The sequence below is a fragment of the Bos indicus x Bos taurus genome, chromosome 1 (genome assembly GCF_003369695.1).
Source record: "Bos indicus x Bos taurus breed Angus x Brahman F1 hybrid chromosome 1, Bos_hybrid_MaternalHap_v2.0, whole genome shotgun sequence".
NCBI classification, from domain to species: Eukaryota; Metazoa; Chordata; class Mammalia; order Artiodactyla; family Bovidae; genus Bos; species Bos indicus x Bos taurus.
This window is the reverse complement of record NC_040076.1, coordinates 151,035,460-151,051,534: the sequence shown is the minus strand read 5'-3', so window position 1 is coordinate 151,051,534 and position 16,075 is coordinate 151,035,460. Positions and strand designations below refer to the sequence as shown.

General features: G+C 38.7%; 1 protein-coding gene across 3 annotated transcripts in view; it reads left to right on the top strand.

The window, feature by feature from the left end:
- COL6A6 (collagen type VI alpha 6 chain) overlaps positions 1–16,075 on the top strand; it is a 177,092-nt gene that overhangs the window by 45,516 nt on the left and 115,501 nt on the right. For all 3 annotated transcript variants that reach the window (XM_027549059.1, XM_027549043.1, XM_027549052.1), the window contains exon 2: positions 15,544–15,641. In XM_027549059.1, the coding sequence (XP_027404860.1) occupies positions 15,575–15,641 (67 nt within the window). In that variant the 5' untranslated portion in view covers positions 15,544–15,574. The remainder of the gene's footprint in view (positions 1–15,543; positions 15,642–16,075) is intronic.

Here is a 16,075-nt window from a genome sequence, read left to right as displayed (position 1 = left end):
ATCCATTCTCCCCCAGACCCCCCTCCCATCCAGGCTGCCACATAACAGGGAGCAGAGTTCCTTGTGCTATACCATAAGTCCTTGTTGGTTGTCCATTTTAAATATTGCAGTGTGAATGACCTTCCCAAAGTCCCTAAGTATCCTTTACCTCTGGCAACCATAAGTTTGTTTTCTAAGTCTATATGCCTCTTTCTTTTTGTAAATAAGTTCTTTTGTATCATTTCTTTTTAAATTCCAACTGTAAGGAATGTCATATGATATTTCTCCTTCTCTATCTGACTTACTTCAGTTAGTATGGCACTCTCTAGGTCTATCCTGCTGCTGCTGCTGCTAAGTCGCTTCAGTTGTGTCCGACTCTGTGCAACCCCATAGATGGCAGCCCACCAGGCTCCCCTGTCCCTGGGATTCTCCAGGCAAGAACACTGGAGTGGGTTGCCATTTCCTTCTCCAATGCATGAAAGTGAAAAGTGAAAGTGAAGTCACTCAGTCGTGTCTGACTCTTAGCGACCCCATGGACTGTAGCCCGAGAGGCTCCTCCATCCATGGGATTTTCCAGGCAAGAGTACTGGAGTGGGGTGCCATTGCCTTCTCCACTAGATCTATCCATGTTGCTGCAAATGGAATTATTTCATTCTTTTTAATGGTTGAGTAACATTCCATTGTACATATGTATCAGACCTTCTTTATCCATTCCTCTGTTGCTGGACATTTAGGTTGCTTCCATGTCTTGGCTATTGTAAACAGTGCTGCAATGAACATCTGGGTGCATGTATTCTTTTGGATCATGTTTTTCTCCAGATATATGCCCAAGAGTTGGACTGCAGGCTCATATGGTAGCTCTATTTTTATTTTTCTAAGGAACTTCTATATTGTTCTCCATAGTGCCAATTTACATTCCCACCAAGTGTTAGGAGGGCTCCCTTCTCTCCACATTCTCTCTAGCATTTCTTGTTTGTGGATTTTTTAAGATAGCCATTCTGACCAGTGTAAGGTGACATGTCACTGTAGTTTTGATTTGCATATCTCTAATAACTAGAGATATTGAACATCTTTTCATGTGCCTATTGGCCATCTGCATGTCCTCTTTGGAGAAACTTCTATTCAGGTCTTCTGCCCATTTTAAAGTGGGTTATTTGTTTTGATGCTGTTAAGCATCATAAGCTGTTTGTAAATTTTGGAGACTAATCCCTTATCGGTCACTTTATTTGCAAATATTTTCTCCCTATCTGAGGGTTGTTTTTTGCTTTGTTTATAGTTTCCTTTACCATGAAAAACCTTTTGAGTTTAAGTAGTTCCCATTAATTTTTTTCCCCCCATTATTCTAGGAGATGGATAAAAAAAAAATGTGGTTGTGATTTGTGTCATAAAGTGTTCTACCTATGTTTTCCTCTAGGAGTTTTATAGTGTCCAGTCTAACATTTAGGTCTTTGATCCATTTTGAGCTTATTACTGTGTATGGAATTAAAGACTAATCTAACTTCATTTTTTCACATGTGGCTGTCCAGTTTACTCAGTACTGTTTGTTGAAGAGACTGTCTTTCCAATATTGTGTAGTCTTGCTTCTTTGTCATTGATTAATTGACCATGGGTGCTAATGCTAAGTCACTTCAGTCGTGTCCGACTCTGTGCAACCCGGTAGACAGCAGCCCGCCAGGCTCCCCTGTCCCTGGGATTCTCCAGGCAAGAACACTGGAGTGCGTTGCCATTTCCTTCTCCAATGCATGAAAGTGAAAAGTGAAAGTGAAGTTGCTCAGTCGTGTCCAACTCTAGCGACCCCATGGACTGCAGCCTACCAGTGCATGGGCTTAATTCTGAGTTTTCTATCCAGTTCCATTCATCTATATTTCTATTTTTATGCCAGTACCATACTGTTTTGATGACTAAAGCTTTGTAGTATAGTCTGAAGTCAAGAAGCCTGATTTCTCCAGCTCCACTTTTCTTTCAAGATTGATTTGGCTATTTGGGATCCTTTGTATCTCCATACAAATTTTGAGATTTTTTTTATTAGTTCTGTGAAAAATGCCATTGGCAATTTGATATAGATTGCATCAAATCTATAGAATGCCTTCAGTAGTATAATCATTTTGACAATATTGATTCCTCCAATCAATAAACATAGTACATATTTCCATCTGTTTATGTCTAATAAAATAGACAACCTGGAAGAAATGGACAAATTCTTAGAAAGGTAAAGTCTCCTGAGACTGAGGCAGAAAGAAATAGAAAATATTAACAAACCAGTCACAAGCACTGAAATTGAAACTGTGATTAAAATCCTCCGAGCAAACAAAAGTTCAGGATCTTACAGCTTCACAGGCAAATTTTATCAAACATTTAGATAAGAGCTAACACTGATCCTTCTGAAACTGTTCTAAAAATTTGTAGAGGAAGGAAAACTTCCAAACTCATTTAATGAGGCCACCATCACCCTGACACCAAAACCAAAGACAGCACAAAAAAGAAAATTACAGGTCAATAACACTGATGAACATAGATGCAGAAATCCTCAGCAAAATACTGGGCAATCTAAATCCAACAATACATTAAAAAGATTTTACAGCATGATCAAGTGGGATCATCCCAGGAATGCAAGGATTTTTCAACATCTGCAAATCAATCAATGTGATATACCACATCAACAAATTGAACAATAAAAAACATACAATCATCTCAATAGATGCATAAAAAGCTTTTGACAAAATTCAGCACCTATTTACAATAAAAACACTCCAGAAAGTGGGCATAGAGGGTACATAACTCAACATAATAAAGGCCATATATGATACACCTACAGTTAGAATCATACTCAATAGTGAAAAGCTGAAAACATTCCCTCTAAAATCAAGAACAAGACAAAGATGTTCACTCTCAACCACTTTTACTCAACATAGCTAGATACAGCAATCAGAGAAGAAAAAGAAGTAAAGAGAATCCAAACTGGAAAAGAAGTTAAACTGTCTTTGTGTGCAGATGACATGATACTATCCATAGAAGATCCTAAGGATGGGACCAGAAAACTACTAGAACTCATCAGTGAACTTGGTACAGTTGCAGGTTACAAAATTAATTCACAGTAACCTGTTGCATTTCTGTACACTAATGTTGAAAGATCAGAAAAAGAAATTCAAGAAACAATTCCATTTACCATCATATCAAAAAATAAAATAAAATACTTAGGACTAAACCTACCTAAGGAGACAAAAGACCTGTACTCCAAAAAGTATAAGATGCTGATGAAAGAAATCAAAGAAGACATAAACAGATGGAAAGATACAAATTCTTTATCAGTATTGTGAATATGTTTCCAATATGTACACATTTCACATTTTAGCAAGGTTATGCTCAAAATCCTTCAAGGTAGGCTTCAACAGTATATGAACTGAGAACTTCCATATGTACAAGGTGGATTTAGAAAGGCCAGAGGAACCAGAGATCAAATTGCCAACATCAGTTGGATTATAGAAAAAGCAAGGGAATTCCAGAAAAACATCTACTTCTGCTTCATTGACTATGCTAAAGTCTTTGATCGTGTGGGTCACAGAAAAACTGTGGAAATTAAAAAAAAAATAGGAATACCAAACCACCTTACCGACATCCTGAGAAACTGGTATTCAGGTCAAAAAGCAGCAGTTAAAATCAGACATGGAACGATGGACTGGTTCAAAATCTGGGAAGGAGTACATCAAGGCTGTATATTGTCACCCTGCTTATTTAACTTACATGCAGAGTACATCATGCAAAATGCCAAGCTGGGTAAATCACAAGCTGGAATCAAGATTTCTGGGAGAAAGATCAACTACCTCAGATATGCAGATGATACCACCCTTATGGAAGAAAGTGAAGAGGAACTAAAGAGCTTCTTGATGAAAGTAAAAGAGGAGAGTGAAAAAGCTGGCTTAAAACTCAACATTTAAAAAACTAAGACCATGGCATGTGTTCCCATCACTTCATGGCAAGTAGATGGGGAAACAGTGACAGATTTTATTTACTTGGGCTCCAAAATCACTGCAGACAGTGACTGCAGCTATGAAATTAAAAGACGCTAGCTCCTTGGAAGAAAAGCTATGACAAACCCAGACAGTTAAAAAGTAGAAACAACACTAATCAAAGCTATGGTTTTTCCAGTAGTCATGTATGGATATGAGAGTTGGATGATAAAGAAGGCTGAGCACCACTGAGCACCAAAGAATTGATGCTTTTGAACTGTGGTGTTGGAGAAGACTCTTGAGAGTCCCTTGGACTGCAAGGAGACCCAACCAGTCAATCCTATAGGAAATCAACCCTGAATACTCATTGGAAGGACTGATGCTGAAGCTGCTCCAGTACTTTGGCTACCTGATGTGAAGAATTGACTCATTGGAAAAGACCCTGAGGCTGAGAAAGATTGAGGGCAGGAGGAGAAGGGGACAACAGAGGATGAGACAGAGAATGGCATCACAGATTCAATGGACATGAGTTTGAGCAAACTCACAGTGAAGGACAAGGAAGCGTGGTATGCTGCCATTCACGGGGTCACAAAGAGTTGGATACGACTTAGTGACTGAACAATAGCAAAGCAAGGTTGAAAATATATCCACCTAAATTAATACAAAATACTAGTTTTTACCTAATATTTTAAAGTTTTGTTTTTAACATTTAAGAACTTTATCCCTCTGTAGTTGACTTTTGTATACAGTGTGAAAGAGAGATCCAGTTTCACTTATTTCCATGTAAATAACCATTTCCCTCCCACCCCACTGGTTTACCAAGGCTATTAGAGGCATGTCATCTCTGGACTGTCTATTCCATTCCCTTGGTATATTGTTGTTCAGTAAAATTGTATAAACTTTGCTATCAACCCTTTCAGTTCAGTTCAGTTCAGTCGCTCAGTTGTGTCCAACTCTTTGTGACCCCATGAATCGCAGCACACCAGGCCTCCCTGTCCATCACCAACTCCCAGAGTTCACTCAAACTCATGTGCATCGAGTCGGTGATGCCATCCAGCCATCTCATCCTCTGGTGTCCCCTTTTCCTCCTGCCCCCAATCCCTCCCAGCATCAGAGTCTTTTCCAATGGGTCAACTCTTTGCATGAGGTGGCCAAAGTACTGGAGTTTCAGCTTTAGCATCATTCCTTCCAAAGAACACCCAGGGCTGATCTCCTTTAGAATGGACTGGTTGGATCTCCTTGCAGTCCAAGGGACTCTCAAGAGTCTTCTCCAACACCACAGTTCAAAAGCATCAATTCTTCAGCGCTCAGCCTTCTTCACAGTCCAACTCTCACATCCATACATGACCACTGGAAAAACCATAGCCTTGACTAGACAGACCTTTACATATTACATATTTTAACGTTTTTTGGGGAAGAGGGTATTTGACGTTGATGCTATGTTAACATGACTCTTCTAAAAGAATTATTAAGTTTTCTGGTTCCTTATTGTATATATATGGAAACACAATTGGCTTTTATATCTTGATGTTATGTGAAGACACCTTGAATACTTGTTATTTTTAATAACTTGTCTAGAGATGTAGACAGTCATATCACTTGTAAACAGTGACAATTTTATTCATTCTTATCCTCTTTTTCACCCTTCAGGCTTTAATTTCGCCAGAACCTCAAAGTAAAGGAGGACCACCCCTATGCTTCTTCATTTTAGAGAGAGTATTTCTAATATTTTCCCATTAGGCTGGTTATCTATTGCATATTTTAAATATATATCCTCTACCAAGTTAAGCTTCCTTCTATTCCTAGTTTACTAAGTTTTTGTAAAATTATGAATTAAGTGGTTTTCCTTTCATATTTACAGTTTATCTCCTTTAGTGTGTTGATGTGGTAATTAGGTATTTTCTAATTTTTTAGACCATATTCGGTCCTTTAAAAACTTTTTAATATACTTTTCCTCAATACTGTATGTTTATACAGGACTTCCCTGGTGGCTCAGATGGTACAATTATAAATGTACTTTCATTTGCTGTTATTACAAAATATGGACTATATTCCCTTTGAGCCTGTCTTACACTTGTGCCTCCCATTCCTCCCACCATGTTGTGCCCCCTCCCAAGTGGTAACCAGCAGTTTGTTCTTTGAGTCTGCATCTTTTTTGTTATACTCACTAGTTTGTTGCATTTTTTAGATTTTACACACAAATGATATCATACAGTATTTGTCTTTCTCTGACTTACATTACTTAGTCTAACGCCCTGCAAGTCCATTCATGTTACTGCGAATGGCAATATCTCATTCTTTTTATGGCTGAGCAGTATTCCATATATATATATATATATATATATATATATACATATATATATATATATCACATCCTCTTTATCTGTTCATCTGTTGATGGGCATTTCGATTGCTTCCATGTCTTGGCTTGTAAATAATGCTGCTGTGAACACTGGGGTGCATGTATCTTTTTGAATTAGTGATTTGTTGTTTTGAATATATATCCAAGAATGGAATTTCTGGGTTATATGGTAGTTTTATCTTTGTTCTTTGGGAAACCTCCATACTATTTTCAATAGTGGCTGAATCGATTTATATTCCTACCAACAGTGTACAAATGTTCCCTTTTCTCCATATCCTCACCAACATTTGTTATTTGTGTTCTCTTTGATGATGGCCTTTCTAAACAAGTGTGAAGTGCTAGTCTTGTTGTGGTTTTGGTTTGCATTCTCTGATGACTAGCAGTGTTGAGCATCTTTTCATGTGCTTTTTGGCCATCTTCATTTCTTCTTTGGAAAAATGTATTTTCTAATTTTAAAAATCCTTGCATATCTGACATAAACCCAACTTGATAATGGTGTATTGTCTTTTTTATACACTAAAGGAATTGAATTGCTAGTGTTTTACTTAGGAATTTTTTGTGTTTATACTCATGAATAAAATGGATCTTTAATTTTCCTTTCTCTTACAGTACTTAACTGGTTTGCATATTGAGATTTTACTGGTTCCATGTAACTGAAAGGATGAATATTCATCTTTTTCTAATCTCTGAAATAATTTATAAAAGTTTCAGATGATTTGTTTCTTAAAAGTTTGGTGGAACTTACCAATAAATCCATCTGGGCCTGGGATTTTCTTCCTGTGAATATTTTAAAATACTGTTTCAATTTTTTACAAGTCCTTGCCTTATTTATTACAGTTATGTCTTCTTTTTCATTTATACAATTACTAAATTATGCCTTCTCTCTTTATTTTCATTTTGATCAGTCTATTGTGAGGTTGATGTTTTCAAAACTGAATTTTCTTTATATATTTTTAATTGAATTTTAAAACAAAATTAATCAGTAAATTAAAATCAATTAATTTCAATTAATTTTCTTTTACTTTTCCATTAATTTAAACTTAATTTTCTTTATAAATTCAGTTTATATTTTAAATTGCATTTTAAACATTATAATTAATTAATTAATTTCAATTAAAAACTATACAGGCAATCTCTGAAAGTATTTTATGTTTGTTTTATAATTTGCTGATTTCTGCTCAAATTTTAGTACTTTAGTCTCTCTGGAGTACTTTTGGATTTATTCTGTAATTTTTCTAAGTTGGGCACTTCATTCCTAGTGGATCTGCCTCCTTGAAACTGAGTCCCCTCAGGTTTATGTCATGGGATCTAGGAGGATCCCAGCATCTTTAGACCTAGAAAGGATCTGTAGTCAAGATAGGCTCCTCCTCTGGCTGGAGTGAGCCCCTCCCACACAGAACCTACAGGGGTTCTAGGGCAGCTTCCTCCACAGGATTGTTTCAGAAGGTGGGCTCAGTATTTCCTTGTGTTCTTAGCTTAATTATCTGTGGTTTTTTTCCCCCCTTCTAGTAATCCCATGGATGGAGGAGCCTGGTAGGCTGCAGTCCATGGGGTCGCTAAGAGTCGGGCACAACTGAGCAACTTCACTTTCACTTTCCACTTTCATGCATTGGAGAAGGAAATGGCAACCCACTCCAGTATTCTTGCCTGGAGAATCCCAGGGATGGGGGAGCCTGGTGGGCTGCCATCTCAGGGTTTGCACAGTCAGACACGACTGAAGTGACTTAGCAGTACTATTTACTAGATCACAGAACGGTTCCCTGTGTGGAGCTGCTAGAATTTAGAGAGAATATAGCTCTTGTGCCTCAGATGAGAAGCGTACAGAAGTGAAGTGTATCTGAAGTCACACAACAGTTTAGAGACTTCAAGAACCCAGGTCATGAGACTCTATAGCCAGAGCTCTTTCTGATGAGCCGAGCGCCCCTCAACAGAGAAGAGTGTGCATTTTATAGTGTCGAGGGCACCTGCATGACCTTGTTCAAGTATGACCTCCACGCATAGCCTCTTTCTGTGTTTCTAGAAAATGCACTTGGGGGAAGTGTGACATGAACAGTAACTGAGTTGGGCCTCAAGCGCTCGCTCACGTGCTCTGTTTTGCTCACCATCACCGATTCAGTGTGTATTTGTTGCTGCTGTCTGCCAAGGATTTATCCCACAGCATTTCAACATGAACTTAACTCTCACTTTGAATATTTTTCTTTTTAGTTTTTGACTTGTAAGAAGGGACGAAGGGAAACTGTGAGGAGATGAGGCATTTACTAAGCAAACAATCATTTGTCTTGAACTTTGTGACACAGACCCAGCATTGTTTCTTATAATACAGAAGCTGACAGTATTCTTGTTTCTGAAGAAAAGTAAAATTGGTACTCAGAAATGATGTTTTCTGGATGCTCATTTAAAAGGAAATAAATGGCATTTATCTTTATTCTGCTGAAGTCTTTTTTGTATCCCATACTGATTTTTAATATTGTGAATTGGCTCATAGGGGCAGAGATCTCCCTGAAGCCCCTGGTTCTTCATAGCCTCAGCAGAAGTGTTGCACGAGTTCTAAATATTCTGGGTGTGGAACCAAAGACTGGGTGACTGTATTGCTTTTGCAGCTGTAGTTTAAATTAGAAACATTCTACCTTCTCAACAGAAAGTTTAAAGAGATCCAGATTTTTTCACTCTATTTTTCTAAAATGAGTTATTATTAATATACATTATGTTAGTGTAAGGCATACCACATAGTGATTTTTTAACTTTTATACATTATGAATGGTCATTACTGCAAGACCGGTTACTGTCCGTCACCAAAGTAGTTATGATGTTGTTGACTATTGTGTATACATTACACCCTGTGACATTAATTTTATAGCTAGAAGTTTGTATCTCTTACTCTCCTTCCTCTATTTCATCTGTTCCCCACCTCCAGCTTCCCTTGGGCAATAACGAGTTTGCTCTCTGTACTGAGTCTGTTGCCATTTTGTTTTGTTCATTTATGGTTTAGATTCCACATAAAAGTGAACGTGAAGTCGCTTAGTCGTGTCTGACTCTTTGCAACTTATGGACTGTAGCCTACCAGGATCCTCTGTCCATGGGATTTTCCAGGCAATAGTACTGAAGTGGATTGCCATTTCCTTCTCCAAGGGATCTTCCCAACCCAGGGATCAAACCTGGGTCTCCCGCATCGTAGACAGAGGCTTTACCGTCTGAGCCACCAGGGAAGTCCTACATAAAAGTGAAATCAGACAGTATTTGTTTTTATCCATCTTAATCTAAACACAGAATAATGGATAAACAAGATGCACATATACAATGAAATGTTACTCAGCCATAAAAAAGAGTGGACTCTTGCTATTTGCAACCACATGGATGGACCTTGAGGCTATAATGCTCAAGATTTGGAGACCCAAATTTTTTTTAAGGTTTCTCTTAAAGTGTTTAACTTTGGAAAAAGTATATTAGCCCAGTTTGCTCAAATCAGAATGCTGCTGCTGCCGCTAAGTCGCTTCAGTCGTGTCCGACTCTGTGTGACCCCATAGACGGCAGACCACCAGGCTCCCCTGTCCCTGGGATTCTCCAGGCAAGAATACTGGAGTGGGTTGCCATTTCCTTCTCCAATGCATGAAAGTGAAAAGTGAAAGTGAAGTCGCTCAGTTGTGTTCGACTCTTAGAGACCCCATGGACGGCAGCCCACCAGGCTCCTCCATCCATGGGATTTTCCAGGCAAGAGTACTGGAGTGGGGTGCCGTTGAGTAGAGTACTAAAAATTCTAATTAAAGAGATTTGTACTTTTGAGACTGTTTCTAAAATAAGAAGTGATCAGACTATTGCTATATTAACATGGGGTGCACCATGAATTTAAGTTTTATGTTATTACTCTAAATACTATCTCCTTCATTCTCCCCTCATTCCTTTGAGTATTTACAATTTTGATTTTACATAATTAGGTATTTAAAAAATTTAAGAATGTAAGCCCTGACTGTGTCTGGTAAAAGAACAACATACAGATTATAGGCAGTGCATCATGTGGTAAGAATGGACTCACGCTTGCCCTGCATTAGCCTGGGGATTCAGTCTTCCTGCTCTCCCTGCTAGCCCTTTGTGCGCTTTGTCACACTCCCAAAGCAGTGCACATGAAACCCCAAGAGCCCCTTCCGCTGGTCTCCACATTGTACATAGAGCCTTACAGTACACTAGATTTTGCATTCCATTTAAAGGTTCAAAAAATTGTTTGACAAGATGCTATCTGAAAGAACTCAACTTTCCAGAAGATGGCAAGATGGAACATTGACATCTTAGGAATCGGTCAACTAAAATGGACAGAATGGGCGAGTTTAATTCATATGGCCATCGTATCAACTACTGTGGGCAAGTGTCCCTTAGAAGAAATGTAGTAGCCCTCCTAGTCAACAAAAAGACCAAAATGCAGTACTTTGGTGCAATCTCAAAAACAGCAGAATGATCTTAATTCATTTCCAAGCCAAACCACTCAGCATCACAGTAATCCAAGTCTATGCCTTAACCACTAATGTGGAAGAAGCTGAAGTTGAATGGTTTTATGAAGAGCTACCTTCTAGAACTAACACCAAAGAGAGAGAGATGTCGTTTTCATAGTAAGGGATTATAATGAAAAAATAGGAAGTCAACAAGTTAGGCCTTGAAGTACATAATGAAGCAGGGAAAAGGCTAACAGAGTTTTGCCAAGAGAATGTACTGGTCATAGCAAATACCCTCTTCCAACAATACAAGGACAATCTACACATGGACATCACCAGATGGTCAATACCAAAATCAGATTGATCATATTCTTTGCAGCTGAAGATGGAGAAGCTCTATACAGTTCAAAAACAAGACCTGGAGCTGAGGGTGGCTCAGATCATAAGCTCCTTTTTACAAAATCTGGGCTTAAATTGAAGAAAGGAGGGAAAACCACTAGGCCATTCAGGTATGACCTACATCAAATCCTTAGGATTATACAGTGGAGGTGATGGATAGATTCAAGAGATTAGATATGATAGACAGAGTGCCTGAAGAACTATGGACTGAGGTTCATAACATTGTACAGGAGGTGGTGACCAAAACCATCCCCAAGAAAAAAAATGCAAGAAAACAAAGTTAGCTGCCTGATGAGGGCTTACAAAAGCTAAGCAAAGGAGAGAAGCAAAAGGCAAAGGAGGAAGGGAAGAGAGACAAACCCACTGAATGCAGAGTTACAGAGACTATCAGGGAGAGATAAGAGAGCTTACTTAAGAGAACAATGCAAAGAAATAGAGGAATACAATAGAATAGGAAGGCTACAGATCTCTTCAGAAAATTAGAGATACCAAGAAAACATTTCATGCAAAGATGGGCACAATGTAGGACAGGACCGAGAAGGACCTAACAGAAGCAGAAGATATTAAGAAGAGGTGGCAAGAATACATAGAAAAACTTTGCAAAAAAAGGTCTTAATCACCTGGATAATCACATTGGTGTGATTACTCATCTAGAGCCAGATATCCTGGAATGTGAAGTCAAGTGGGCCTTAAGAAGCATCACTACAAACAAAGCTGCTGGAGGTGATAGAATTCCAGCTGAGCTATTTCAAATCCTAAAAGATGATGCTGTTAAAGTGTTGCACTCAATATGCCAGCAAATTTGGAAAACTCAGCAGTGGCCGTGGGACTGGAAAATGTCAGTTTTCATTCCAATCCCAAAGAAAGGCAATGCCAAAGAATGTTCAAACTACCATTCAATTGTGCTCATTTCATATGCTAGCAAGGTAATGTTCAAAATCCTTCAGGCTAGGCTTCAACAGTACAAGAACTGAGAACTTCCAGATGTATAAACTGAATTTTAAAAAGGCAGAGGAACAAGAGATCAAATTGCCAACATCTGTCGATGTTGTAGAGAAAGCACTGGAGTTCCAGAAAAAACATACTGCTTCATTGACTGCTAAAGTCTTTGACTGTGTGGATCACAACAAACTGTGGAAAATTCTTAAAGAAATGGGAATATCAGTCTTCTGAGAAACCTGTATGCTGGTCAAGAAGCAACAGTTAGAACCAGACATGGAACAGTGAATGGACTGGTTCCAAATTGGGAAAGGAGTACATCAAGGCTATATATTGTAATCCTGTTTATTTAACTTACATGCAGAGTACATCGTGTGAAATGCTGGGCTGGTTGAATCAAACTAGTTAATCCTAAAGGAAATCTACCCCAACTATTCATTTGGGAAGACTGCTGCTGAAGCTGAAGTTCCAACATTTTGGCCACTTGATGTAAAGAGTTGACTCATTGGAAAAGACTCTGACGCTGGGAAATATTGAAGGCAGGAGGAGAAGGGGCTGACAGAGGATGAGCTGGTTGGATGGCATCACCGAGTCAATGGACATGAGTTTGAGCGAGCTCCGGGAGACAGTGAAGACCAGGAAGCCTGTTGTGCTATAGTCCATGGGGTCGTAAAGAGTCAGACACAACTTAGTGACTGAATGACGACAACAGTATGACCACCTTCATGGGGGAATTTCCAGATGCTACATGCTGTTTGTGTCCTTACCTAACCCTCATTTTTCTATCCAGGTTTTAACTTGCATTCAGTGCTATTTTCTTCCATCTGTTATTTATCCTATTGAGCAACCTAAAGCTTCTTCTCTTATCTCTCATAACTCCTAAAGATAGCACTCATTTATAAAGTTCATAATGTAAACAGATGAGAAGTGAACAACATAAAGCTCTGATTTGAAAAGCAAAAATAAAAAGGCATGAAAACAAATACCAGTATCCCTTCAGTCAGTCAGTTCAGTTGCTCAGTCGTGTCCAACTCTTTGCGAGCCCATGAATTGCAGCATGCCAGGCCTCCCTGTCCATCACCAGCTCCCAGAGTTTACTCAAACTCATGTCCATCGAGTCGGTGATGCCATCCAGCCATCTAATCCTCTGTCATCCCCTTCTCCTCCTGCCCCCAATCCCTCCCAGCATCAGGGTCTTTTTCAATGAGTCAACTCTTTGCATGAGGTGGCCAAAGTATTGGAGTTTCAGCTTCAGCATCAGTCCTTCCTATGAACACCCAGGACTGATCTCCTTTAGGATGGACTGGATGGATCTTCTTGCAGTCCAAGGGACTCAAGAGTCTTTTCCAACACCACAGTTCAAAAGCATCAATTCTTCGGCATTCAGCTTTCTTCACAGTCCAACTCTCACATCCATACATGACCACTGGAAAAACCTTAATACTTAGGAAAAAGAAGACATAGAACCAAAAACTTGGAGACACTTTTTGTGCTAATAATATTTTTTGATATTTTATATAGAATGAATAAGCAACAGGGCCCTACTGTACAGCATTATTGTTCAATAAACTATAATGGAAAAAGGATAAGAATATATATATATATATATATAACTGAATCATTTTGCTGTATAGCAGAAATTGACACAATATTGTAAATCAGCTATCCTTCAATAAAATACATTTTAGAAAAATAATATTAGTTTGGGATGCAGAGGAACTGAGTGCTACAGTCCACATTTTGAATCAGAGTGATTTGGGTTTTAGTCTTAACTAAGGCCCATTTTATCCATGTATCTTGAATCACATTCCCCTTTATGAATTTGATTCCTTATCTGCATAATAGGGACAATAAGATGACCTGCTTATAGGTTTGCTATCAATATCAAACAGGAGAACACGTGTAAAGCTGCCGGGACAGGGCGTGGCACATGGTCAAGGCTGACCAGAGAATTTGTACAGAGAGTATGACTTAATTTTCACTTTGGGCAATCCACGTTTGGGCTAAACTTTCTCTTAATGAGAGGATGGACTGAATATAACCTCTTAAGGGCCCCTTCCAGATTTCTGATTTCCTCTGAAACAGAATGGATAAACTGACTCACAGCCTGAAAAGTTTATATCATCCAAAGTTCCTATGAAGGAAAGAACAGCATCCCAAATTCCAGAATGTCAGAGGGACGATGGAGTAGGTGAGGAAATGGTGATGGAATTTTTTGTGGCAAAGTTCCATTTTCTGAAAGGGTGAAATATTACACAACAGGAGACTGCCTGACAAAGGAATGAGATAGCCACATGTATCAAACACATGTTTGGGTAAGAATTAAGCAGGAAAGAGAAGATGAATGAGTGAATGAATGAGCCCAACCTGCTTAATTATCAGATTTATTGTCAATATCTTCAATATCCTAATTTATCCCATGAAATGAAAACTCAAGGTGGCTGAAAATGTTTTCAGTTTAGTTCAGTTCAGTCGCTCAGTCGTGTCTGACTCTTTGCAACCCCATGAATCGCAGCATGCCAGGCCTCCCTGTCCATCACCAACTCCTGGAGTTCATTCAGACTCACGTCCGTGGAGTCAGTGATGCCATCCAGCCATCTCATCCTCTGTCGTCCCCTTCTCCTCCTGCCCCCAATCCCTCCCAGCATCAGAGTCTTTTCCAATGAGTCAACTCTTCGCATGAGGTGGCCAAAGTACTGGAGTTTCAGCTTTAGCATCATTCCTTCCAAAGAAATCCCAGGGCTGATCTCCTTCAGAATGGACTGGTTGTATCTCCTTGCAGTCCAAGGGACTCTCAAGAGTCTTCTCCAACACCACAGTTCAAAATGTTTTAGGCCAAATTAGAATCAGAAAGCCCTTGATTCATATGGTTATAAGTAGTTGGAAGCAAAAAGGTGCAAACTGTGTCATTCTGAGGAGCAAGACATCGTATGGAATATGGAGGATCACTACTTATTGCTTTATGTCTTCTCTCAAATGTAAGAATAAAGGGAAATGGTTACTTGCTAATTATGTAGGAAACGGAGTAAATAGAATTTTGACCACATCTATAAATACTTCTCAAATATGAAACATAACTACCTGTTCATGGTGGAAAAATTGCAAGTCAGGTCTTAGACTGTGTCCTAACTGTGAACTCTAAATTGTCTGTGTAATGAGTGGACAGAGGATGAGACGGGGGAAAATAATTACAAGGAGCACATAATATTGATGGAACTAGAATGCATCTGGCTACTTCCATTGACTATCCAAAATCACATGTTTCTACAGGGTCTGGGGGCCAGAAGAAACTGTTTTATGATTCTGTAAATGTTGTAAATGTTGGTGGTTCATTTTTCCACAAAGCACAGATCAAATAGTCAAGGAACCTCAGAAATTCCTCGTCTTCTGTTGCACTGAATTTCTTATGTAATTTTGTGTGCTCATATGTGTATGAGTCTTGATTTCTAAGTAATATCCACAACAATTTTACATGTTTATGTTTTTGCCTTTTCAGATTTCCAGCTGGCAGTTTTTCAGGTTAAAAGATGAAAATGCTGCTCATTTTGTTCCTTATAATAATTTGTTCCCATGTTTCTGTCAACCAACATTCTGGTAAGGAAAATAATGAAAGGAATTCATTTCCTTAATTCTCATTATGGAAAATAGATAATATATGAGTCTGACTTGCTTAAAATTTAAGAGTTTTGTTTTGTTTTGTTTTGACTGTGATGATGGGGGTGGGGTGGGGAGTGAAAGCTCAATTTCTTTGATGTCACCCCATGTTCCTTTGAAAACCATTTGTTTCTGGGGTTTATTCCCTTTTCATGATAGAAAGATATGAGAGCTGTTTTCTTGTCCTCCAGTTTCAACTTCTTCTAGGTCTTCTGGGAGGTTGCGTTTTCATGCAACCTTCTCTTTTCACATTAAGTTTGGGCCTGGAAAATTTGAAATGTCTGTTCCTAGTTTGTTTGTTCCAAAATATCTGTCTTGGTCAAACATCCAGATTTGGCTCCAGTTGAAACTGTGTGTCTGCTTATTGTAAAGCA